This window comes from Arvicanthis niloticus, chromosome 6 (assembly GCF_011762505.2).
Source record: "Arvicanthis niloticus isolate mArvNil1 chromosome 6, mArvNil1.pat.X, whole genome shotgun sequence".
Classification (NCBI taxonomy): domain Eukaryota; kingdom Metazoa; phylum Chordata; class Mammalia; order Rodentia; family Muridae; genus Arvicanthis; species Arvicanthis niloticus.
The window spans coordinates 21,148,670-21,176,004 of record NC_047663.1 but is presented as its reverse complement, the minus strand read 5'-3'; the positions used below and the strand labels follow the sequence as shown (position 1 = coordinate 21,176,004).

The 27,335-nt window shown below is 46.2% G+C and overlaps 1 protein-coding gene and 1 long non-coding RNA gene across 2 annotated transcripts; one reads left to right on the top strand and one right to left on the bottom strand.

Moving 5' to 3' along the window:
• Positions 1-952: 952 nt before the first annotated feature.
• LOC143442513 (uncharacterized) lies at positions 953-4,757 on the bottom strand. The gene is made up of 3 exons (XR_013110750.1): positions 4,608-4,757; positions 4,166-4,253; positions 953-3,267 (listed from the first exon to the last, which is right to left on the bottom strand). It is a non-coding gene; the product is annotated as an uncharacterized LOC143442513 (long non-coding RNA).
• Positions 4,758-23,533: 18,776 nt separating this feature from the next.
• Ramp2 (receptor activity modifying protein 2) lies at positions 23,534-25,736 on the top strand. The gene is made up of 4 exons (XM_034506359.2): positions 23,534-24,097; positions 24,583-24,648; positions 25,082-25,184; positions 25,302-25,736. Exons 1-4 carry the CDS (start codon positions 23,728-23,730, stop codon positions 25,555-25,557), a joined length of 795 nt encoding a protein of 264 aa, XP_034362250.1. The 5' UTR covers positions 23,534-23,727; the 3' UTR covers positions 25,558-25,736.
• Positions 25,737-27,335: the final 1,599 nt, after the last annotated feature.

Below are 27,335 nucleotides of genomic sequence, written 5' to 3'. Positions count from 1 at the left end.
CGTTGTGAGGTACCATGTGGGTGCTGGAGATCAAACCCTGACCCTTTGTAGAAGTCGCCATTGCTCTTAACCTCTGTAGCCTCTCTCCAGCCCCTACTATTCTTTTCCTCTTATCAAACCCTTTGGAGGTGGGATGGTGGCACACACCTTTAATCCCAGCACGTGGGAGGCAGAGGCAGGTGTCTGGAAACTAGAGTCTGAGATGCATGTTTTACATATCAAAGTGGACCTGACCTCCAAGTTCCCCCAGCAACCCCTCAGTTCCTACCTGGTATTACCCTTTCCCCACACCCCCTACCCCGCCCCAACCCTAAACTTTCCAGCCCAGCTGTTCCCCCAGAGTCTCTTCCATATATAATGCAGACATTTCTCTCGCTCGTGCTTGCTCTCTTCTTCCTCCTCTTCCTCCTCCTTCTTCTCTTTCTCTTCTTCCTTCTCCCTTTCTTCTCTCTTCATGGGTGCCCTTCCTCTCTTTCTCCCTCCCCATGCCCCCCTCCCCCATGGCAACTCCCCTGGCCTCAATCCTTGGGGGCAGAGAACTTGCCCACAAGAGAGCACTTCCTAACAAACCTGCCCTGAAACTCTGTCTCAATAAATGAATACAAAAAGAAAGGAAGACAGACAGACAGACAGACAGACAGACAGGAGAGGAGAGGAGAGACGAGACGAGACGAGAAGAGAAACAACCTTTGGGTTTCTAGGCCAATGAGCTGGCTTAGAATAAGGTGCTTTCTCTGCAAACCTGGTGATGTAGTGACCTGGGTTTAATCCCCACAATCCCACAATCTATATAAAATTGAAAGGAGAAAAGTCAATCCTGGGACCTCAAAAGTGGCTGCAGCACTCCCACCCACCCACACCTACTGCTGCTGCTGCTAATAATAATAGTAATTATTATTATTATTATTATTATTATTATTATTATTATTATTTAAAGACAAAAAGGCCATTTTATTGTTTTCCTCTTGTATCTATTTGTCCAATAACCAATCAAATTAAGTATTCCTTTATGTTGTTTTGGGTTTTTTTTTTTTCTCTGTAACCTTGGCTGTCCTGGAGCTCACTCTGTAGACCAGGCTGGCCTCAAACTCAGAGATCTGCCTCCTAAGTGTTGAAATTAAAGGCATGCATCACCGTTGCTTGGCATTCCCTTATATTTGCAATTTGCAATAGTATTCTCTTCTATTTCTGCTGCCTTCTGTATTGTCGGATATTCAGGTCTCAAGCTTGGATCATACTAAGATTATCTGGAGAATTCGAATAACTGAAGAGGTCTGCGTACCACCTTCCAGAAAAAGAAAATGTTTAATCAGTCTAGGGGATAGCCTTGGCTTTCAGTGTTTTAAAAACATTTGAAGCGGGCTGGAGAGATGGCTAAGCGATTAAGAGCACTGGCTGCTATTCCAGAGGTCCTGAGTTCAGTTCCCAGCAACCACATGGTGGCTCACAACCATCTGTAATGGGGTCTGATGTACTCTTCAGGTGTATCTGAAGACAGCTATAGTGTACTCATATAAATAAAAATAAATTAAAAAAAAACATTTGAAGTAATTACAGCATGTGGCTACGTTTTGAGACCCATTACATTGCATTTATAATTAGTGAAGTGTTGCCAGAGACAGAATCTCTGAAGTTATAGAAATAAAATTGAGCCAAATGTGCAAGAACACTGGCAGAGGTTTTCTGGAATTTCAGCTCGGGAGCAGAAAGGACCCAGCACTGACCAAAGAAATCAGACATTTCTCCCAACAAAGAGAGAAATGAGCTTCTATTGATTTGCTGAGGTGGGCTAAACCTCATCTTGCCTGGAGGTCAGGTGCTTAACCAGGTACAGTTGCAGAAAAAACAAGAAGCTGAGATCAAAGAAAGCACATACCAAGCGTTTAACCGTGAGCAAGCTGAGTAAGGGGCCCTAGCTTCTTTGCCTTCTATCCTATTGTGGTAATAACTGACTTTCTCATAATAATGTGCCTTATCTAAAGAGGGGTTCAGAAGATCTGTATATCAGAGAGACTAGTGAGAGATGTGGGAACCACCAACATACTGATAACTGAAGCCAAGGGAGGGGACCTGGCCTTGGGAGGTGTGCCAAGTAACAGTGGAGATGAAAGAAAGAAACACTTGAGCTAGCTGAGACAGCATGGTTCCAGGGATGTTTCTAGAGTGGCAAGAAAGGGAGTTGGAAAGATTCCTAGGGATATGGAGGATGAGAGTTGGGGAGCCCAGCCAGAGTTCCACCTCCTCATTCAGCCTAGCTGTCCTCCTCTTTCACCCCCAATTTCACCCCTTTCCTCCCCGCAATAATTGGCATGGGACTAACCACAAGGTTTAGTAACCCTTGCCAATGAAGGACTATAAACACAACTTTCCACATTATCCTCCAGTAGGAGGTTCATGGGGGAAAATTTGCTTGCCAGTGTGTTCCTCCTCCTTGGGCTGGGCCAGGTATCCCCCCCCACCCCACCCCCAGACCAGGCACTTTCTCAGCTGAGGATATTCCTCCAGATACCATCAGCCAGCCTTTGTTTGGCCAGCTCTTCTTCTGAATCTCTTTTTCTTTTGCAACCCTTTAGGTCTTTGTCGGGGGTGGGGTGGTTACAATGACATCTGCTGGCCAGTGGTCAGCAGCTGGACCTTTGAAAGACCAGCATCTCAGCCTTACTCCCCTCTTGGCCCTACCCCCCCAGCCACCCTATCCTCTCTGTCCTACTCCCAGGAAGCTACAGAGAGAAAGGAATAGCTGTGTCACTTCTGGCTTCTCACTGAGCATCTTGCTCTGAAATTGGAGGCCTCTGGGGCCAGGAGAACCTGGACACAGTGTGCCGAGCAGTCTAATAGGACTGGTTCTTTTTCTGAAAGTTCCCCTATTGCGGAAAAATAAAATTATGTGTTTAATTTCTGAAACCTAATGCCTCATTTGCCTTGGCAGCCATTCTGCCTGGCTTGGCCGAGAGTCTGGCAACACAAGTAGACTGATTAATACCAGCTCAACTTGCTCCCCGGAGGAAAGGGTTATTTACTTGACTATTTTCTTAAATCCTCCTTAATTGGCTTGTATTTCAGTATAATCGTATTGGTTTTAACATGTTCTGTCTCTGACTACCGGCCCCAATGAAGCCCGGGAGAGCTCCCACTCTGTACACTCTCATCCTTTTCACAAAGCAAGATTTTGTTCAACCCAGTGATTAGAAATGGAACATCACGTGTTCTACTCCTTCTGGGATGGGCAAGTTCTAAGTGTACTTTCATCCGGTTAGTCCTGGATCCCTGGTAGAAAGGGAAAAAGATAAGGTGTCTCAGAATGTCAACAGGTATTCTCCTCTCCAACCTGAGATTCCTTCAGATAGCGACACCACCACTATGTCTTGACTCTCCCTTGTGAAGCCCCCAAGGATATCAAATAGCAAGTGTTGGAGGGGGACACAGAGGGATTGTGGAAAGATTAGGCCCCAGATTTCCCCAACAGTGAAGTGTAAACACAGCTGTGGAGATGGGCGTGAGGCATCCTCCCTCCCCCAGTTCCCACCCAGAAGCAGGGAAAGGCCGCCTGCAGTCAGCAACCAAACAGGAAAACAAAGCAAGGCACAACCTAAACGCCCAGCAGGAAGGTCACCAGAAACTGGGGCTGCTGCCCAGGACTTGGTGTGACCAGTGGAAGAGCCAGACTCCTCCCTGAATGCTTAGGGGCCAATCCAATTCCAAAGCCAGTGGAGGTCTGGACATTATGGAGCCTGGAACCACGGCTTGATTTTGGAAACCTCTCTGGACACTTTGTCCTCTGATCTCGGAAAACTCACTTTCTGCCTTAGGTACTTAGCCTCTGGCCCCTAGTGGCTTAGGGATAGTTAAGAATGCATTTGATTCAGCAAGCAAGAGCAAGCCCACAATAAACCCTTGTCCAGGGCAGTTAGAAACTTCAACTCTGAGCCTCCAAGCCAAAACATTAAACAGGACTTCCTCAGCCTTTGTTAATTACTAAATAAATAATTCCAGCCCGAGGAGCTTGCCTCTTTAAGATTGCTTGACAGGGAGGTTGTGTGGGTGGGTGGGGAGAGAGGCACTGCGGTACTCTAAAAGTTCCAACCCCACAGCTAGGCTGATGCTACCCATTTCCCTCTCAGAGTCCAGCTCAGTTACTGCAGGACCTTGATCTCTCAGGACACACCTTTGACATAGCCCCGCCAGGGTAGTAGCTCTGGTCAGCTGGTCAGCTAATGAGCTGTGCTTCCTTTCTGGCCACCAGGAGCCTCCAACTGTAAAAGTGAAATTGCAGAGCTAGAGAAAACAGAAACAACAACAGCTGACAGATATTAAGCTCTCCTGGGCCCGGTCCTATGTGAAATACTTTTCTTTACAGCAATCTTCTCATTTCACATAGAGTCAGGAATATTCTCCTCCTCCTTTTACAGCTGAACAAATTAGGGTTTATAAGATTCTAGAACTTTCCCTCAGGTTATGCAGCCATAAACTAGAACAGCCAGGAGTTGTGCCTTCACTCTGCTTCCTTAGCCCATGCTCTGAAATTCCCTACTACCCCCTCCCTCTGCTGAGGTCTTCTAACTCTGACATCATGATTCTGGATCCACTCCCTGGCTTTCTGCTCTTACCAGTGGCGCCAGAAACTGAATCTATTAGGGCGTCCAGTCTGCTGGTCCAGAGGGAAATAGCTGAAAGTTAAGGGGGCTCCTCACTTCCTCTGTACTAAAGATGCCAATCAAAGCTAGACACTCCACAGACCACCATATCAGCAGGGAACAGTCTCTGTGGAAGACAAACAAATCTAGCCAGGCAGGAAAGGGGAGGTCCTTTGGCTGGGTGACTTCCCTTTTCTCTTTCCTGGTGTATCAGTTTATCAGGGGATACACTCCCCCACCCCCACCCCACTCCGGTCTGTGTAACCCTGTGGTTAGGATGGGTCATCCAGCTACAGATCTTTCAGAGGACCAGAGTTCAGGTCCCAGAACCTACATTAGGTAGTTCACAACATCCTATAACTCTAGCTCCAGGGATCTGACTTCCTCTCTGGCAGCCCTAGGTACTTGTACTCACATGGAGACACACACACATACACACACACCTCACATTTATTTATACATTTAACAATTTATTATAGTGAATGTGAATTTATATAATGCTTGCAAGACCCTGAAAAATAGATATTATTATTCCAAAATTACAGAAAAGGAAACTGAACCCAGAGAAATTGCCACCTGGTCCATAGCCTCATGCTGCTAAAACGGAGAGCTGAAATTCCAACACATATTAAAACTGAGTCCAAAATTTATATTATTTACAATAAAAAAGAGTATTATATAATGAACACAAAATTATGAGACTGGAGAGATCCCAAATAACTTAGAAATATAGCTGTCAGATTCTTATGTGATTATAATTATGGGTCACTTCTTTTTTATTTTAAAAACTTGGCATTTTTAGTGAGACAGCACACATCACAGTGAGAGCATGTCAGTCTGGACTTGAACTTACTATGTCTTGGAGAATGACCTTGAATTTCTGATCTTCCTGCCTTCGACTCTTTAGAGTTTAGATACGGGTAAGCATCGCTGGCTTTATCCAGTGCTAGAGATCAAACAGAGCCCGGTGCTCGCTCCAGGGTAAGTGCTCAACCAACTGAGCTGCATCCCTGGTAATGTAGAGTGAAAAATTATAAAGGCCATTTTATGAAATATGTGTAGATTTTTCGCCTTACAGAACTCGGAACTAAAAATAAGATTTCAGGCCTTCACATTCCAGGTGAAGGACACTTGCTGGATTACATTCCCCAAGACTCGCCCAAGGCAGGAAGGCATTCCTGACTACAGATAAAGATGCTACCACCTAGGTGGGGCCATAGCCCTATAGCCGGAAAAAGTAAAGATAGTAATCTGAAATGGCAGAATAGGACACAATAGCATGGTGAAAACCACATTTTTGAGAAGAATGAGTGTGCAGAGTGATCTCACATGACTCTAGATCATTTGGGCTAGATTCTCTGAAATGTTCCACTGTTCTTGGTTACCCCTCCCTTGGTCTTCCCAGTGCTATGTTCAAAATTTGTAAAACAACCAATCATGTGTAAGCGTGCGAAAATGCCTTCCTCCCCCCACCCCATGCTATAAAAGACCCTTTAACCCACCACACGGGGCCAAAAACCCTGCTCTTGGAGCTAAAGAGCTTGTCGTTTTTGACCGCCGGCGCCTCCCCTAATAAACCTCTGCTGATTGCATCCAGGTATGGTTTCTTGTGATTTTTGGGTGGTCGCATTTTCCGGAGGCTTGAGGAAGGGTCTCCCGAGTATGGGGGTCTTCAGTAACTTCTTCTCAGATATATGCATGTTCACAAAATCCCAGGCATTTGGCCACAAGCTTTGCATGTATTATCTATACTGACTGGTGAGATGCACCAAGTAATCCCATTTGGCAGATATGAAACCAGCTTAGAGGGGATAGATGCCTCAAACAAAGCCATTCCCAGCCTATGAAGCAATGGAGCTGGGTACAAACTTGAGCCTACTTACTGCATATTGAGAATGCTCTTAACAACAGCAATAGTACTACAGATAGACTGTTGTGGATTGCCTTGGTGCTGTTTGTATTTTGATGTTAATTCTGCTTCCTCAAGAGGGGCTGCCCCAATGGCTGGCGAGTGGATCCTGTGATTTCAGGTGAACCTTCTCCTCATTTTAACTGGTCAAATAAAGGCTAGAGCCTGTGATTGGGCAGTGGAAGGGAAAGGTGGGGCTGGAGGTGTTAGAGCAAGGGAAGAAAGGAAGGTAGAGGGGGAGACAAGGAGACAGGGATTTTGAGGAAGAAGAGGTAGAAGGAAGATGGAGCATAACCATGAAAGGGTTAAAATTTTTCAAAATCTCCTAGCAGGCTGGGCAGAACCAAGAGTGCAGGTCAGCTCGGTCATGAGCTCTGTGTTTCAGGAACTTGGCTGACCACAAGATAGATGGTTGATTATGAATAGGCTCTTAGAGAATAGCCTATACAAAATGTTCCCCATGACTGTTCCTTGTACCCTGTCACAAACTGAATAATGGGCTGGGACTTTCCACAGGTGCTCTCCAATAGCCCTCCTTTACTCCCCCTGGGTTGTGGTTTCCCCCCTGAGTTGTGGTTTTTGGCTTTAAATTCGCTCTGTCTCCAAAGCCCCGGGGTCAGACCCCACTGCCCCTGCATGGGTCATGGGTCTTGACCTCAGTATACTGATCGAAATATACCTCTTGCTGATCACATCAAGTTCAATGTCTTGTGAGTTAATGGGTGGCCACAAATTCCTGAGGCTTGGGTGAGGTCCTCCCTTCGTGGGGGCCTTACAACCACATGATCCCAAGAAGCTGCAAGTAGCAAGGGATCTCACAGCTGGGGAATAGATTAGCATATTGGTAAATCTGCCCAATGTAGGTGTGCAGCTTATAAGTGTTGTAACTGACTTGTGTGTTCTTTGCATAGGTTTATTGAGGTTGGAGATTTACTGCAACATTCTGCTCTTAAGTGTTTTATGCCTTATAACTTATCGGTAATTATCCCCTGTATTAGTTACTTGGACATCACTGTGACCATAGTACCTGATAGAACCAAGTTAAGGCAAGAAATATGTATTTTATTTAGTTTATAGTTTCATAGTTTCAGCCCATCACAATAGAAAAGGAAGACGTGGTAGACAGAACAGCCCAGGCCTTGGTGGCCGGACCAGGTGGCAGAGGCTGTTCATGTTATTGTAGACCAGGAAGCAGAAGAAACAGAAACCATAGGCAGGGTCATAGTTGTATACATACTGTGCAAAGGCCCTTCCTCAGTGACCTACTTCTTTGATGATGTTTCTAGAGAGGTGTAACTGAGGAAAGGAGAGTGATTCTGAATGTGTGTAGCATCATCCAGTGTAGCTTGCAGCCTCACCGGTAAGGAGAATGCCACACTCAGGATTCTTCTGACAGCATTTATTGAACAGCTCTTCAAGCTGGAGAAAAGGGGAAGGACGCCGAGCTCAGAAAGCCCGCTGCTTAAATAGAGCTTTGGGAGACGTGCAGATCCCTCATTGGCTCAAATCTTTCATCCAATTGTCATACTCGGTTTTCGTGCCATGCGCAGGCGCATTCTCAAGTAAAGCTTCCGTGAAGAACCAGGAAGCAGAAGCCTGCGCCATCTTTTAATGGCGAATGCGGCTCCTCACAATCCAGTAGACTGGGAGGTTCAAGATTGAAGACAATGAGGGCTGGACACATGGCTCAGCAGTTAAGAGCATTGGCTTCTCTTCCAGAGGTTCAGTTCCCAGCAACCACAGAACCACATGGTGGCTCACAACCATCTATAGTAAGATCTGATGACCTCTTCTGGCATGCAGGTATGCATGCAGATTGAGCATTCACATACATAAAATAAATAAATCTTTTAAAAAAGAAGTTGAGGGAGATATGGGGAAACAGTGTTCGTTTCTCCCAAAGTTTCCAGAGTCCTCCAAAGATCTGCCATCAGCTAGAAATCAAATGTTCAAAATGCCTGTGGGGGACATTTCAGATTCAAACTATAACACATCTGAAAAAAAAAAATCAATATAAGGAAGGAAAGTTTTATTTTGGCTCACAGTTAGAGCAGCAGTTTTTAATCTGGGCCTGGCATATAAGAAGATATCCTGCATATTAGATATTTAGATTATGACCTGTAGCAGTAGCAAAATTACATTTATAAAGCAGCAATGAAAATAGTTCTTTGGGGCTAGAGAGACTGACTGCTCTTCCAGAGGTCCTGAGTTCAATTCCCAGCAACCACATGGTGGCTCACAACCATCTGTAATGAGATCTGATGCCCTCTTCTGGTGTGTCTACAGGTACAGTGTACTTACATACATCAAATAAATAAATCTTTTTAAAAAATGATAGTAGTAGTTTTATGGTTGAGGTAATCACAACGTGAAGAACTATCTCAGCATTAGGAGGGTGGAGAACCATGGAGTTAGAGGGTACAGTCCACCATGACAGGAAGAGCATGACAGTGAGAGCTGCTCTAGATAGTATGAAGCAGCTGGTCACATTGCCTACATGGTGGTCAGGAAACAGAGTGAGATTGGATGCTGGTGCTTGGTACTGTCTTCTTTTTTATTTTTGTTTCAGTTAAGGGTCCCAACCCATGGGATGGTACGGCCCACATTCACACTAGAACCTCTCTGGAAACAAAATCACAGACATACCCACAGGCATGTCTCCTAGATGATTCTAAGTCTAATCAAGTTGACAATCATGACCATCCATCAGAAGTCCTATACCCTTTGTCAACTTGTCACTGAAACACATTTTAATCCTTAATGCCCATTTTGCAGATGAGGAATAAAAAGGCTCTTATAATACTTATGCTTGTATTGCAGATATTGTATGTTAAACATGCATGGGCCATTAATATCACATTTGCTTAACATTCATTGGATTCATTTATTATTTTCATTAGCCATTGAATGTGTTAAGGCTTAATTAGGGAAAAGAAGGAGAGCATACTTATCCTAGCACTCAAGAAATTGAGGTAGGAGGATTGCAAGTTCTAGGCCAGCCTGAGCTACATAGGGACACTTTGCCTCAAAAATAGATAGCAATGCTGCCTACAACAAAGCAGGCACAGGGAGGAGGAAGAAGAATTCTGAATGAAGAAGACTACAAGATCTGTCTGCCTGTCCTTCCATCGAGTCTTCTTCATTCCTTCCTATTGAGGTGGTTTTTTTTTTTTTTTTTGGTTTTTCAACACAGGGTTTCTCTGTGTAGCCCTGGCTGTCCTGGAACTCACTCTGTAGACCAGGCTAGCCTCGAACTCAGAAATCCACCTGCCTCTGCCTCCCAAGTGCTGGGATTAAAGGCGTGCGACACCACTGCCCAGCATTATTTATTTGTTTTTTAAAGATTTACTTATTTCATGTATGTGGGTACACCGTCGCTGTCTTCGGATACACCAGAAGAGGGCATCAGGTCCCATTACAAATGGTTGTGATCCACCATGTGGTTGCTGGGAATTGAACTCAGGACCTCTGGATCCAGAAGATCCAGAAGGAGTATCAAACATGGAGCTAGAGTTACAGGAGGTTGTGAGCTGCCTGACGTGGGTGCTGGGAACTAAGCTCCAAGAGCAAAACGTGCTCTTAGTATTGGTTAACATTCAATTCCGCTAGGCTCTGCCCAACTTCTACCTAGCAACAGCTTGTGTCACATCCACTGCCAAGTGCGAACCAGGTATGGCAACATATAAGAGGACTGCTCCATACTTCAGCTGCCCTTCTTCTTCTACTGTCTTTCCCACTCTGTTCCAACATGTTCCTGGCAGACCTCTCTTGCTCTCTTCCTCTCTTTCTGTCCTCTGTTCCCCCATTTCTCTGCCTCTACCCTTTCGCTCTCTTTTCCCACAATAAATCTTTATTATTAAATCTGTCACTTGGCCTGATTCCTCAGAGGGACACCTCAGCATGGGCCTGCCAGGTATTCCCTTACTCCTGAAAGGTCCGGGACTCCCCAGAAGGGAGGTCCATTTAAGTCACAGGATAGCACGCACCCAAAGGACACACGAGAGACCATCTTGCTGTAAAGCACATGAGGTGGTTTATTAAATCAGAGCTCTGGGCCAGCCCATATCCCCATATCTCACATAGGGGATAGAGGGACTGACCTCCTGGCTCAGGGGTCTAGTGCTTATATATGGGCGGGGTGGGGAAAAAGCGAACTTTCGAGCGGGTGCACAGGATTGGTTGTTTTACTTTTTTTGAACACTAGTAGGCCATACCATGGGGGCAGGGTGTAGTTCCTCCCTTGGCCAGTCAGTTTCTGGGATGTTTTTAACAGGCCTTTGTCTTGTAACTCCCCCTCCTCTGTAACTAATTAGATGGGCCCAAACCTGCTGGCAGGTGCTTTTCTGCCCAAGGTCTAAGGCGAAAAATTTACACATATTTCATAAAATGGCCTTTATAATTTTTCACTCTACACTCCCACTGCCACCACATTACTACTACACCAAGACTGAGGATGGTGTCATAGGCCAGCCATGAGGGACAGGGCGAGGGTCACAGCAGTCTTTGCATCTGGCATTGGATCCTGAGAGTGACAATGAGTCAGCCTCAGGTACTTAGGGACTAGTTGTGTTCTCAGCATAGCAGGGCGTATGCTGTGGTCATTTTGGCCATGGTCCTTCTCAGTCACGCTGTCTGACTGGCATTCTTGTAAATCCGGCCTGGGTTCTTCTCGAAAAACAGCCTCTATTATATGATGTCATGGTCCAGTCTGGGTCAGAGAAGGAAGGGGAAAGCAGTTTGCACATATGCCTTATTTCCAGATGAGTCTATCTGCTCCCGGGAGAAAGAAAGAAAGAAAAAAAGAAAGAGAGAAAGAGAGAGGAAGAAGAAGGAGGAGGAGGGAGGGAAGAAGGAAGGAAGAAAGAAAGAACCCATGTCTGTTTTCCTCTCAGAACTCAGTAAAGAGGGCTGGTGGTATAGCTCAACTGCAGAGACTGTTTAGTATGACAGAAACCCTGAGACTAACCCCAGTACCCAGTACTGGATCCCCCCACCCCCCAAAAAAAAAAAAAGACCTAGTAGGAAATAGGATTTTAATCTGGGATAAGAAGTGGGTGATAGGGGCTGGAGAGATGGCTCAGTAGTTAAGAGCACTGACTGCTCTTTCAGGGGCCCTGAGTTCAATTCCCAGCAACCACATGGTGGCTCACAACCACCTGTAATGAGATCTGATGCCCTCTTCTGGTGTGTCTGAAGACAGATATGGTGTACTCATATAAATAAAATAAATAAATCTTTAAAAAAAATAAAAAAGAAGTGGGTGACAAAGCATATGGTTAAGACACAGCCCTTAGCATCAAGCTGCCCTGGGTTCAAATCTTGGCTCTGCTAGTACCTCAACTGTCTTCTCATTTCTGATTGAGAATTGTGCCCTTCCCCCAGCCTTGAGCAGGCCTGAGAGACCTTGTTTGCCACAACAGACCAAGTGATAGGATCTAGGTGGAGTTACCCACCTTAGCTGCACAGAACACAGAAGCAGAACTGCCCCCCCTGGGCTTGCTGGAGACATCTCCTGCCTTGACCTAGAACGGATTGCTGGAGACATCTCCTGCCTTGACCTAGAACGGATTACGGATTATCCCACCCATCTCTGAAACCAGGAGGGGTTTTGGGTTGGGCCTTCCCCTTTAAATTGAGAGCTGAACATTAAAGCTTGGAGCCTTGATCAGAGAACTTTGTCTTGGCTTCATCTCTTCTCACCCTCCTTCCCTTTTCATTCCCAGCCCCCCTTTCAGGTGAACCCAGTTGACTCGTGGCCACAGGCAGCTACAGAGAATATAATTCTGATGTTATTTATTTATTTTTTATGTTCTTTTGTTTTTTTTTTTAATGATTCATTTCTTTTATGTATGTGAGTACATTGTTGCTGTCTTCAGACATACCAGAAGAGGGCATCAGATCTCATTACAGTTGGTTGTGAGCCACCATGTGGTTGCTGGGAATTGAACTCAGGACCTCTGGAAGAGCAATCAGTGCTCTTAACCACTGAGCCATCTCTCCAGCCCCCGATGTTATTTATTTTTTAATTCTGGGACCAGGTTCCATTGTATAGCTCTTGCTAGTCTAGAATTCCACATGTAGGCCAGGTTGGCCTTGAACTAAAGCACAGAGCTCAGCTTGCTCATGCTTCCTGAGTGCTGGGATTAAAAGTGAGTGCCAGCATGCCCAAAACATGTGTACATACATACATGCAGGCACTTACACATATGCATAAATAAAAATGAAAAATAAATCAAGAAAAAGGATGTGTGCGCAAAGGGGTTTGGAATATAGCTGTTTGGTGGAACACTCACCTAACATACACAAGACCATAGATTCAAATCCAAGCACCATATATGAACACCAAAAAAGTGTCAGAGACATAAACTGTAACTCCCCAGAAGTGTTCCATGAATGGTACCTACTATCAAATCCCCGGTGCTGGAAGAAAGCATACAGTAACGTTGAAATGTGATAGCCTCTCAATACCTGGGACTCTCAGTGCTGCTGAGACCCAGTGCCAGATGCCAGGATTGCTGTCTCCTTCCCTATTCCTCAGAGCTGTCCTGTGAGGCCATCCCTATGTCCTAGCACCCACCCCAAGGAGCCTGGATGTTATATAGCATGAGAAGACTATTCTTTCAGGGATCATCTTTATAGTTCATTCATTATACAACACAGGGCATAACACACTCAGGCCCTGAAAACGCAGTATAGGAAACGTAGTTCTTCAAACAGATTGCTCCATTTTAAGCTCACACCTCTGTTAAACTGGAGGCCCAACCCTTTGCCCTTTACCAACTTAGGAACCAATTTTCCTCCGAGAACTATCCTGAGAAATACCCTGAGAAATACCTGGGTGTCACACTAGGTGTGCCAGCCTCCTGGGGATGAGGAGACTGGATGGAGAAATCCTGTGTCTCTACCCACTTCATCTCCCTTCTCCGAGCCAGCTGGCTCCATGCTGATAGCTCCTCTCCTCCCTGGCGCCGGTTTTTCCCCCCTGAAGAAGTCTGTCTCCTCTATGATTTGAGAGGATCGGCCCCTTCCAGCCAGGACTTCTGCTTTCCCTTACCCTGCTTCTCCCCCCGCCCCCCGCCCTCCATCTTCTCATGTGCTCTGCTTTTTATTTTGCCGTCAGCTGGGGAAGAAGCCAGCAATGTGTAAACTAACGGCAGGATGCTCCACACAGGATTTCACAGTGTAGGAGGCCTCTGGTACTTTTGACTCCCTTCTGTGTTGTTCTGACTTTGTGGGTGTGTAAGGGGAGTTTAAAGAGTATAAATGGCACCCCTTCAAAGAGTTGAGTCACCCCTCTCTTTGCTCCGGGCAAGATGGCCGTTGGCCTGAAACAAGAAGCGAACTCATATGGCAGTAAGTTCCCCTGCTCAGAAGGAATCAATCTACACTGGGGTAAGAAATCTCAGGATAGTGTCCAGCTGGATCCAAACCAGATCCTTCTGCTTGCAAGCACTGGGACATAGGGAGTGGGGTGGGAACAGCAGAAGAAAGGACTGTGTGAGAGCCTTAAACACAGGACTCTGACGAATATAAAAGCAAAAAGTGAAAACACCCTGCCATGGTTAAAAGGAAAGAGATATATCTATATGCATTAACATGGACGCTATTCAAGACATACTAGTACATTATGGGGGAAAAAGGCACTGAATGGGCTGGCAAGATAGCTCAGCAGATAAATGTATCTGCTGGCTGAGTCTGACAACCTGATTCAATCCCTGGGCTCCACGTGGTAGAAGAAAGAATGGACTCTGACAGGTTGTCTACTGACATGCTGTGGTGTGAGCACCACATACACACACACAAATAAAAAAAAAGTGCAATAAAAAATTTAAAGTAATTGAATAAAAGATATATGAAATCTCATTTATGTTTTGCTTTCATCTAAAACATATGTAAGGCTAGAGAGAGAGATGGCTTAGATATTAAAAACACTGTTGCTCTTGTAGAGGACCCAGGGTCAGTTCCTAGCACCCACTATGGTGGCTCACAACCATCTGTAGCTTCAATACCAGGAGATCCAGGAGATCCAATACCCTCTTCTGACCTACACAGGCACCAAGTGTGCCCTTCCCCCCCCCCCCCCCCCCCAGCCTTGAGCAGGCCTGAACCATTTACCACAGTAGACCAAAACAATAGGACCTAGGAGGCACTGCCCTCAGTCTGCTACAGGAGCTAAGAAGAATGGACCGCCTGCTGAGCTTGCCTTGCCACCCGGGGGCTGCTATCCCCTCACCCAGCCTTTGGGCTGAGAAGAGACTCTGGGGGTGGGGCTTTACCTTTATATGTGAAAGCAAAATATTAAACTTCGGGCCTTGATCAGAATATGTTACCTTGGCCCCATGTTTTCTCTCGCCCTCCATTCCCCTTTCATTCCCAACTTTCCTTTCAGGTGAACCCAACTACCTGTAGCTGCAGGCAGCTACAACCAAGTATGCATATGCAGGCAAAACACTCATATACATAAAGTTATTATTATTAAATTTTTTTCAGATAGGGTCTCTACATAATCCTAGCTGTCCTGGAACTCTCTCTGTAGACCAAGGTGGCCTCAAACGTACAAAGATCCACCTGCCTCTCTCTGCCTCCTGAGTGCTGGGATTAAAGGTGTGTACCACTATGCCCAATAAGTAATAATGATGATGATAGTTATTATTATTAATAGTTTTTTATGTTTTCTCTGTGTAGCCCTGGCTGTCCTGGAACTCTCTTTGTAGACCAGCCTGGCCTCAAACTTACAGAGATCTGCCTTCCTCTGCCTCCCTCCCTAGTGCTGAGATCAAAAGTATGTGCTGTCATGCCTGGCCAGGAAAATTTGTTTTTAAAATTTTTTAAATGTTGAGAAGCCGGGCAGTGGTGGCGCACGCCTTTAACCCCAGCACTTGGGAGGCAGAGGCAGGCGGATTTCTGAGTTCAAGGCCAGCCTGGTCTTCAGAGTGAGTTCCAGGACAGCCAGGACTACACAGAGAAACCCTGTCTCGAAAAACCAAGAAAAAAAAAAAATGTTGAGAAGGTAAGACAGGAGTAGGGGTATAAAGTTTTCTGTTTTAAATACTCTGCAATTAGTATACACTTGTATGTTATTTGTAATTAAAAAAAACCTTTTTTTTTTCTAGAGGTGGCTGTTTATGTCTGCAATCCTAGCACCTGGGAAGCTGAGCCAGGAGGATTGCTGTTAGTTTGAGGTCAGTTTGGATTATACAGTGAATTCCAGCCTATTGAATGTAATTACTTTTGTGAGTGTTAAATATGCCTTTTTTTTCTAACTCCTTAATATCCTATTGTGTGGCCAGGCAGTGGTGGCGCACGCCTTTGATCCCAGCACTTGGGAGGCAGGGGCAGGCGGATTTCTGAGTTCGAGGCCAGCCTGGTCTACAGAGTGAGTTCGCGGACAGCCAGGGCTACACAGAGAAACCCTGTCTCGAAAAACCAAAAAAAAAAAAAAAAAAATCGTGTGTGTGTGTGTGTGTGTGTGTGTGTGTGTCTGTGTGTGTGTGTGTGTGTGAGTTCTACCCTACTTCTTGTCCATACGTTCCCAGTTAAATGACACAGAAACACTACAATTTATTAGTACGCTATAGGCATCGTGCTGGGCAGAGTTGGAGCTGCTCTAATTCTTCTACCTGTTCAAAACCACACAAATGCCAGTCACTTGCCAACTTGGCATCTCCCAGGCTGCCTCTGCTCCATCAGCCTGTCCTCAGGGTCCACTTTTTCTTGGTCATGTATGTGCTCCTGAGGGTCCGTCTGTCTAATATTGACCTCCTCCTTCCTCTGACTCCTCTCCTTCTTTCTCATGGTCTCCTAAAGTTTCTCACTTGATTCTTAGTCCTGCCTTCCCGTCCTCTCTGCCCAGTTATAGGCCCCAGCCATTTATTGGCCAGTCAGGAACTAATAGGGAGTACTCTTTACAGTACGTAGGTTAATACAGTGCCCCAAGATCAGGTTACAGCCCAGACAGGGGCACAAAACTCAGCTTCTAAATACATAGCACACAAGACTAACCCCAACACCAGGTTAGCCTTTGCTACAGACTGAGACCTTCTCTTGGAAAAACAGAACAAAGCCAGACAAAACAAAGTTGTATATGTGCATGTGATTGTTTTAATTTTTATTACATTTTATTTACTATTTTGTATGTATGTGTGTATGTGTATGCACATGGCACATTTATGGAGGACAAAGGACAACTTGTAAGAGAGTCAGTTCTCTCCTTCCACCATGTAGGACCCCAGGATTGAACCCTACCTGCTGACCTGCCAAGCCATCTCTCATCACCTCCACTCAGTACATAATTAATAGCAGGAGTGGACTTGGAAAGAGCAATAACCCTTATGGAGGAAAAACAAAGAACTTCTGTGACGGTGACAGAACCAGCTAGGTCTCTTGTGAAGCTTGTTCTTCCAGTTGCTGAGGATCATGGACTTGTCTCCCATAGCTTCTCTGAAGAGGAAGCTGAAGTCTAAGTCCCCTGTCTGCCTCAGAGGACCTTCTTCTTCCCAAGAGATCGTTAGTTACCAGGATGCATCCAAGGACTCAGTGAAAACATCAGTTATAGTTAGAAGATGCTTGGCCCAGTGGGCGCCACTATTAGGAGGTGTGGCCTTGTTGGAGTAGGTGTGTCACTGTGGGTGTGGGCATTAAGACCCTCATCCGAGCTGCCTGGAAGTCAGTTCTCCTACCAGTCTTCAGATGAAGATGCAGAACTCTCAGCTCCTCCTGCACCATGCTTGCCTGGATGTTGCCATGCTCCCAACTTGATGATAATGGACTGAACCTCTGAACCTGTAAGCCAGCCCCAATTAAATGTTGACCTTATAAGAGTTGTCTTGGTCATGGTGTCTGTTCACAGCAGTAAAACCCTAACTAAGACAACACCCAAATACCCAACTGCTGTGGGAAAACCAGAGAAGAGAAATCAATAGACAAGGAAACTCACAGATTCTGCCCAGGAGGATTTGGACTCCCAAGTTCAGAAATGTCTATTACGTTTTTTGCTTTTTAGAGGCAAGATCCCAGTGGGTAACCGTGGCTGGGAACTTTCTTTGTAGACCAGGTTGGTCTTGAACTCTCAAGAGATACACCTGCCTCTCAAATGCTAGGATTAAATGCCTGCACCACCACACCTAGCCACAAATGACTTTAATAGGTTGTCCTTTGTGTCAATGTGAATATAAAGATCCTTCAAAAAAAATCAAATAAAAAATGGGACTACCATATAATCCAGCTATATCATTCCTGGGAATATCCCAAAAGATTCTGTCACATTAGCACAGTCATATTTGCACATACATGTTTATTGCTGCACTGTTCACCATAGCTGAGAAATGGAGCCAGCTTCAATTTTTATTATAAACGGATTTTAAAAAGTGATGTAAGTTAAGTGTTGGCAAAATGGTAAAGCCCTTGCTGTACAACCCTGACTGCCAGACTTCAATCTCCTGAACCCAAGTAAAGACGGAAAGAGTGAGCCAACTCCCAAAACTGTCTTCTGGCTTCCACGTGTGTGCTGTGGCAGGAATGTGCCTATACCCTCCCCACCCCCCAGTAATATAATAAATAAAAGCAAAGAAAATGTCATGTCATGGCAGCTCCTGAGTCACACCTTATCTCTAAAACAGCAACAAAACAAACAATAAATTAAAAGAAAAAATAATAGACAAGGAAACGTGACACATACACGGGGGAGTTTTATTTGGCCATTAAAAAAAATATGAACTCATGCCATTTGCAGAAAAGAAGAAGGAATTAGAGATCACAATGTAAAGAGAAATAAGCCAGGCTCAAAAAGACAAATACTGCATGCTTTCTCTCATCTATAGTATCTAGATTTAAACACAGAGCAGGGGTGGAGAAAGGGAGAGAGAGAGATATACAGAGAGAGACACAGAGAGAGAGAGAAGAGGGAGGCAGAGAACAGAGCAGGGGGGGGGCATTGTAAAATTAGAAGGGAGACTTAGTTTTCTATTGTAGTGATAAAACATCACAGCCAAAAAACTTATCAAAGGAAGCATTTAATTTGGTTTAGAATTTCAGAGGGTTGGGGTCCCATGATACCTTAGTGAAGGAACAACTAACACGTAGGAGGAGCTAAGGTGGGAGGAGTAAGGAAAGGAAGAGGAGGAGTAAGGGAGGAGGAGGAGGAAGAGGTGGAGCTAAGGGAGAGACAGAATGAGAGAAGTGGACATGGGGGCTGATATTCACTTGTCTGTAGCAGTCAAAGGTAGTTGGTATATCTAGGTTGGGTATTGGGTTACACCTCTGATCATAAGGGCATCTTGTTATTGATCATTACTAAATATATAAGCCTTTGGATAATCTAAGCATTAGAGTTATATTTTTATTCACAACTCAGGGAGAGCACACTGGGAATGGCAATGAATATGTTTGGCCCATGGAAAATGGTACTTTTAGGAGGTGTGGCTTTTTTATAGGAAGTGTGTCACAGTGTAGGTGGGCTTTGAGATCTCTATGTTAGTGCCCAGCCCAGTGCGAAGAAGCGTTTCTTCCGGGCTGTCTGCTGAAGAGAGTCTCCTGAAGGATCAAGATGTAGAAGAACGCTCAGCTCCTCCAGCACCAAGTCTGTCCACATGCTGCCATGCTTCCCACCAGGAGGATAATGGACTGAACCTCTGAAACTGTAAGCCTACCCCAATTAAATGTGTTCATTTATAAGAATTGCCTTGGTCATGGTGTCTCTTCACAGCAATAAAACCCAAAGATCGCGTGAGTCCTTCGAAACCCCAAAGCCTCCCCTGACGTTCCAGTGAGACACCTCCTCCAAAAAGACCATATATCCTAATCTTTCCCAAACAGTTCTACCCACTAGCGACCAAGTATTCCCATTTAGTCCCCACAGGGGTTATTGGAGGGGAGGAATGGGTTAAATGAGATGGTAAAAGGAAAGAGGTTAGACAATAGGGAGGATTTCCAGGGGCTAGAGAGATGACTCCCTGCTTTAGAGCACTTGTTGCTCTGGCAGAGGACCTGGATTCAGTTCCCAGTACTCTCATGGTGGCTCTCAACCATCTGTACCTCCAGTTCCAAGAGTTTAGACACCCTTTTCTGCTCCCTGTGGGCACCAGGCACACACACTGTGCACATACATACATGTAGAAAAAATGTTCCTACACATTAAATAATAAAGTAAGTAAGTCTACATTTTTTAAAGTACTTATTTGTGTGTGTTTTGTTCCTTTGTCACCATTTTTTTTTTTTTTTTTGAGGGAGGGTTTGGCTAAGTAGCTCTGCTGGCCAGGAACATGTAGATCAGGCTAGCTTGGAACACCCAACCATCTTCCTTCCTCTGCCTACAGAATAACAGGCATGCACCACCATGACCAGTCTATAACATCATGTTTTTCTTCATTTGAGAATCTAAAAACTGGGACTGGAGAGATGGTTCAGTGGTTAAGAGCACTGACTGCTCTTCCAGAGGTCTTGAGTTCAGTTCCCAGCAACCACATGGTGACTCACAACCGTCTGTAATGGGATCTGATGCCCTCTTCTGGTGTGTCTGAGGACAGTGACAGTGTACTCACATCAAATAAATAAAATCTTAAAAAAAAAAAAATCTAAAAGCTGAGTGATGGTCACACATATTCTTTATCCCAGCACTGGGGAGGTAGAGGCAGGTCGATCGCTGTGAGTTCCAGGACAGCCAGAGCTACAAAGTGAAATCCTGTCTTGAAAACCAAACCAAACAAACAAACAAAACAAAAATCCCAACCAACCAAACAAACAAAAAGATATGGATCTAGGTTGAATTGGAGACAGCTCAGCAGTTAAGAACACTAACTGTAACTGGCTAGTGTCAGCACATGCCTTTAATCCATGCAGAGGTGAGTAGATCTCTGGGTTCAAGGCCAGCCTGGTCCACAGTGAATTCCAAGACAGCCAGGGCTACACAGGGAGTCTCTGTTTCAACCCTCTCCCTCTCCCCCCCCAAATAAAAATAAGTGAATAAAATATAGACTTAACTCGGTGTATTGGTGTTTGTACACATATGAGGGTTTGACATGCAAAGAAAAGGATGGGGGAGTCATGAGAATGGAAAGGTGGCAGGGGACAGTGTGAGCGAACATGACCAAGGTATGACAATATTTATTTATTTTTAAAGATTCATTTTATGTGAGTACGCTGTCACTGTCTTCAAACACACCAGAAGAGGGCATCAGATCCCATTACAGATGGTTGTGAGCCACCATGTGGTTGCTGGGAATTGAACTCAGGACCTCTGGAAGAGCAATCAGTGCTCTTAACCACTGAACCATCTCTCCAGCCCCAGGACAATCTTTATAAAGCCCACTATTTTCTATGCTAACTTAAATCTTTAATTTAAAAAAAAAAAAAAAAAAAAAAACAGTGAATTGTTGGCTGTGGTGGCACATGCCTTTGATCCCAGTTCTCGGGAGGCAGAGGTAGTCAGATCACTGTGAGTTCAAGGCCAGCCAGGGCTATGTAGACAAACCCTGTCTCAAAAAACAAAACCCGACAAAAGTGAATTGTGGAGAAATTTTAATTTCTGAATGTTAGTGAGATGTGACAGGTGATAAACATTTGCTTTCCCAAATGCACTAAGTGCTTACATCTAGAAAAATCCCAAATCGTTCTTTGGAGGTTCAGTATCAATCGCAATGCAGATTCAACCCCAAGTCCCAGTGAACAATTGCTCTAATACCAAGCAACCTATATTTTTACCCCTTTGGTCCTAAGACCATTTTACTAATGAAAATTCTGAGCTCCAGAGATAGGAAGATATCCATGGTTCCACAGAGAGGCTGGACCTGGTCAGTGTCCTCCTCAGTATTTGTTGTTTTATCCATTATACAAGCTATCCCATTTAAAACCACATTTGCTTTGGTCACCTTTAACCTTGACCGGGACCCAGCTCCAACACACAGTGGCTCTGGTGCTTCTGGTCCCATGAAGTGGAAATGTCTTCTATTTGCTTTCTGTTTCTCCTTTCTCACCTTTCAATCTTTCTTCCTTTCTTCGTCTCAATCTCATGGCCCAGACACCTCTTCTTTGGCCAAGTTTCCTTCTTGAAAAGGGCAGTCCTGGGCCGGGAAGGAGCTCAGTGGATGGAGAGTTTGCCTAGCATGCTTGAGGCCCTGTATTTTATCCTCAGCACAGCATCAACTGGGTGTGGCTGTGAACACTAGTAATCCCAATACTCAGGAAGTGGGGCAGGTAGGTCAGGGATTCAAGGTCTTCCTTGGCTGTGTTGAAGCAAGTTGGGACTTTATGAGATACTGATCCAGAAGGAAGGAAGGAAAAAAGGAAGGAAGGGAAGAAGGAAAGAAGGAAGAAAGAAAAGCAAGCAAGCTAGGGAGATCACTTATCACTTGGTGGTTAAGGGCATTTTCTGCTCTTGCACAGGAAGGAGGTTCAGTTCCCAGCATTCATATCATGTGGCTCACACTCCCTTGTAACTTCAGCTCCAGAGGACCTCCATACTCTACTCTGGCTTCTTCAGGCACCTGCACACACACACACACACACACACACACACACACACACACACACACGTGCACTCACACCCACATACGCACATTAAAAAGTATTTAAAATGTAAAGAATAAAAGGGCAATTCTTTGAAGAATGAAAGATATAAGCCGGGTGGTGCTGGCGCACACCTTTAACCCCAGCACTTGGGAGGCAGAGGCAGGCGGATTTCTGAGTTCGAGGCCAGCCTGATCTACAGAGTGAGTTCCAGGACAGCCAGGGCTATACAGAGAAACCCTGTGTCGAAAAACCAAAAAAAAGAAAACAGAAGGAAAAAAGAAGGAAAGAAAGAGAGAGAGAAAGAGAGAGAGAGAAAGAGAGAGAGAGAGAAGAGAGAAAGAAAGAGCTAGCAAGCCTTGGTCCCCAGTTTGAAGTGGCTCTGAGGCTACCTGGCTCTCTGCAACTTTGAAAGAATGATCCTTACCAACAGAACTTTGAGGTGTTCAGAGGACCCCCTCCAACCCCTTATAGCTGCCTATAATTAATTCCAGCTGCTTGTGGCCATGATGCAGCAGCTGGCAGTTCTGAGATGCTTGCTTTTTTTTTTTTTTTTTTAAGGAAAGACCATAAAAGATAACTTTGGTGGACAGGGATCAGTAAACTGGGACAACAGCAACAGCTGAGTTCAAGGGTCAATGTCTGGGAGTAATTGGGAAAGTTTTGTGCCGACAGCTGTGTGCCTGAAGTTGAAAAGTGCGACCAAACAAGCCCCCGGGCTAATTCAGGCTAATGGATAGCTGGCCCAATATACAGCAACAGCTGAGTTGTGATAGCTGACAGGGTCCCTGGGGGCCTAGACTGAGCCTTGGGGCTTCCCAGTAAAATGTGACCTTAGCTAAGTCACTCAGGAAAGGAAAAAAGAAAACCCAGCTTCTGTGGAGTGAGTGCAGTCTCTTTCCATAAAGGAGATTCCTCCAGAGCAGGAGAACAAGGTCCTAATAGTGCATGAGAAGCCAACGACTGCTGGACTGCTGCGATTGTAGACCCCACGGCTCTATAGTTGGGGAGTGGGAAGACAGATTTAGGAACAGAACTTTTCAGTTGAGTCCTGGGGTCTCTCCTTGAGCTTTAGCTGCCTCCTCCATAAAACCAGTGATGGTGATAATATGCTTGCCTTGGGGCTGAGGTTCCACCCAAAGCGGTGGTGGAGGCAGCAGCAGCAACCACAACAACAACAACCACAACTCACCTCAAACACCAAGAGGCGCATTGGAAGTTTTAGTATCTCCTTTCTAGCAACCTGGGTGGCCATTTTCCTGGAAATGTAGTCATCTTACTTTTTGCACTCCAATATCAGGTTTGTGGGTGAAGGACCCGGAATTTGCATTGAAGGGGGGTTATTTAGACTTTACCTCCTCCCTACCCTGCTTCCCAGACCTTCTCTCTTTCTCAGTAGGGCCAGGCCCCTCTCCTATTCAGATTTTGGCAGACATCAGTGGGTGTTCCCTGGGAAAAGAAAGCAGGGCGGGCGCAGCTCTTGACGCCACTTTCCCCAAACCCCCCGCCTCAGAAACCAAGACATCGGAGGCCTTTGGAGCTCCCAACCGCCTCGTTCTTCCTCAGGTCCGGGACAGCAGTTGGTCCCCACCCCTCCGGTGCGAGAAGGAGGGAGCGACTGGAATCCCTCGGCTGATGCTGGGAGACTTGAGCTAATCCGGGGTGGGAAGTGGATCCCGGTTCATGGGGTACAGGGGGAGCTGTCCAGCCCCGCAGCCCAAGCTGGAAGAGAGGGTGGGCCAGGGCGCTCCAGGCCGAGCAAGGCGCGGGTGCGGCAGTGACTCCCCCTGCAGCCCGCCCCCCACGTGGCCGCCGGCGTGCCAACCCCTCCGAGGAAGCGGCGCGGCTTCCTGCGGCTCGGGCCGGGGATATAGGCGCCCCCGCCCGGGCCAGCTCAGCTCCGCCGCCCCTCCTCGCCATCTCGCCCAAGGCGTGATGGCCCGGCTCCGAGTAGAGCGCGCCCCGGGTGGATCTCGGCTCGGCGTGACCCGCGCCCAGTGGCCGGCAGCGCTCTGCCTTGCTCCGCTGCTGCTGTTGCTGCTGCTGCTGGGCGGTGAGCGCAGCGTCGGGGCCCGGGTGGGAGATGCGGGAGGTCTGGGAGGGGAAGGGCCCTGGGCCATAGAGGCCAGCACGGGACCACTCTGTGTACCAAACCGATGTGCGGAGCAGCTCTGATTTGCAGATGGGTCCTGAACACATCTCTGGTTTGACGCAGACCGTCTACTTCCCATTTAAGCTGCTTTCTACTTAAGAAAAGCTGGGGTGCCTACCCGGACCGGGCGGAGAGGTCTTAGACGCTTCAGGACTGACAAAGAGGGAAGGGGCTTTGGACCCGGGTGTAATTTGGACTCAGCTGGTACCAGCCACTCCCTTTCCTCAATAGGACAATCTCATGGGGGAGGTGGGGAGATTATTCCTCTTTATGTTCCAAAGCAGTGCTGATTTCCCAGGGCCTTAGTCACTACCCATATACAGGCACTGCTGTTCAGACCTCTCTCCCCATGTCATCCCACCCTTCCCGTTCATTTCTTTATACAGCTGTCTCATCCTCTCCGGAGTCCCTGAATCAATCTCATCCCACCGAGGACAGCCCTCTGTCAAAGGGTGAGTGCCTAAGTCTGTGGGAAAAAGACCAGGTGGAAGGATAAATCCAGCACGGGGTAGGGGATCCTTTCACAAGACAACCGGCTAACCTCTCTGGTATCTCTTGGGGTTCCTATGGTCTTTCTCCCTATCATCTCAAAAAGCCACAGGCCAGTGTCTTGCCCCAGTTGGGGTAAGAAGAGCAAGACTAGGTGTATGTGGATATGCTTGCCAGGCTGGGAAAGGAAATATGCACATGGTTGCCATTACAGGATTCCTGAGCCACAGAGTCCTGAGAGAGAACGCTTCTCTCAGTCCCAAGTGTCCTGCTAGGGACCTTTTCAGAGGGATTCCCTTCTCTGAAGGCAGAGGACTGTACTTTGGAAATACCTGGATTGGAAGGCTTGGAGGGAGGGCCAGGGGTGTGGTCATTGTGAAGCCTATGTCCCCACAGGGAAGATAGAAGACTATGAAACAAATGTCCTATCTTGCTGGTATTATTACAAGAGTTGCATGGACTCTGTCAAGGACTGGTGCAACTGGACTTTGATTAGCAGGTAGGGGCAGTGTTGAAGGATGGCTTAGGCCAGGAGTTGGACCTGTTCCTTGTGGGTGGGACATCCTTCTCCCTGGGCCCAATCCTTCCGTCACTCAAATCCCCTACCGCTCCCCAGGTATTACAGCAACCTGCAATATTGCCTGGAGTACGAGGCAGACAAGTTTGGCCTGGGCTTCCCAAATCCCTTGGCAGAAAGTATCATCCTTGACGCTCACCTGATACACTTTGCCAACTGCTCCCTGGTGCAGCCCACCTTCTCTGATCCCCCAGAGGATGTGCTCCTGGCCATGATCATAGCCCCCATCTGCCTCATCCCATTCCTTGTTACTCTTGTGATTTGGAGGAGTAAAGACGGTGATGCCCAGGCCTAGGGTCCATTTCTCAGCAGCCATCTTTTCCCTTTCCCCTGCTGGAACCAGGAACCTCCCCTCCCCTCCCTATCCACTTAGTTTCATCCCTCCCACGGACTTTTGGATTGGTGGAAATGAAGGCAAAGGGGACTCATGGCACAATGTCTATAGTCTTTAAAATAAAATATGTTTTTGTACAATATTGCCTTCCTAGTGCGGTCTGTGTCGATGATAGTCCTACAGGCCATCGATACTGGGCAACAAAGCTTGAAGAATCTAGACGGCCCTGCCGTTCAGTTCATTTCACCTGCCCTCTGCGTCCACATGAAGGCCATGTTCCTATACTCTTTCCTCACAGGGAGGGGCCTTTCCTGCAGCTATCCAAACCCAGCTCCAGGAAGTGAGCAGGAAGAGACTCCCTTCCGGTCTGGACAGCAGCTGGGGGCCTGTGGTGGGGAAGGTGTGGGAGGAGGGGCAAGAAATCTCTACAGGAACCCCTGCATGGAAAAAAGGCTACCCAGGAGCCCAGCTTTGCCCTTTCTTCATGCTTTAGTTTACTCTAGAACCAGAATGAAGAAATATGATTACCAACAGAAATTTGTCCATGAGAACCTCAGGTTTGAGGCCCAAGGCAACGGGGGCTTCCTTTACAGGATTCTACTGTTCCCCCTCTATGTTCCTGGCCTTCATCCCACATTGTCTAAGAGATCCATCGTGGCCACACACTGCCCCCTGGTGTCCACTAAAACCAACAACCACACGATGTATAAAATCTGGAAGAAGCTCTGGGCTGAGACCCTTCTAAAAGCTTCTTGAGAAAAATGGATATGATACTCTATCAACAGTCTACTTCTCTGCAACTCACCATTTGTGTACGAACAGTGTTTCCCACAAACGGAAGATCAATCTTCCTCAGAGGGAACTCTCGTATTCAATCCTTTCTGGGCTACACTTACCAGGTCCCCCCAAACACAGGCAAAGCAACTTTGCTTTCTGCGGAAACACCTGATTATCTTTTGCAGCACTCTTAGCCCTTTAGAGGCTTCTGTTCTCCCTGCTGAGATATCTGCTTCCCAAAATACGTGCATGTCTATTTCTTGGCGCATGCTTATCTGTTTTTTAGATAGATAACTGAGTTTCTCAGAACCTTCCTATTTGTGGTCAAAGATAGACTCCTCTCAGGCCACATCTATCACCAAAGGACTTTTGTTTTGTTTTTTGAGACAAGATTTTTCTGTGTATTCCTGGCTGTCCTGGAACTCAGAGATCTGCCTGTGTCTGCCTCCCGAGGGCTGGGGGCTGGATTACATGCATGTGCATATATGTATATATATATTCAAGACATGGTTTCCCTGGCTTTCCCAGAACTCACTCTGTAGACCAGGCTGGCCTCAAATTCAGAGATCCACCTGTGTCTGCCTCCCAGTGCTGGGATTAAAAGTGAGCACGATCACTGCCCGGCAACCTTAGCATGTCTTAAATTTTCAGCTGAGATAAATATTTGCCCTATTTCTATGAATGCATATGTGTCTTTATTCGTTTTCCTAATATGTACCAGGGACCTGCTGGTGTAAAATACTGTGTACAGCATGGTGTTGGAAAAGGCAGATTAGAGCAATTTTGGTTTTTACCCTCAATGGCTTTAATCCCCTGAGAAACTTGACATGTACAAATAAATTAGATATCAGAACAGATGATGGCAGTTATACAAGGGAAACAGTCCAAATTAATATCCAGGTACAAAGAAGAAGGGAGGGAATCATGTCTGGCCAAGATGATCACAGGAATGTGCTGTTAGT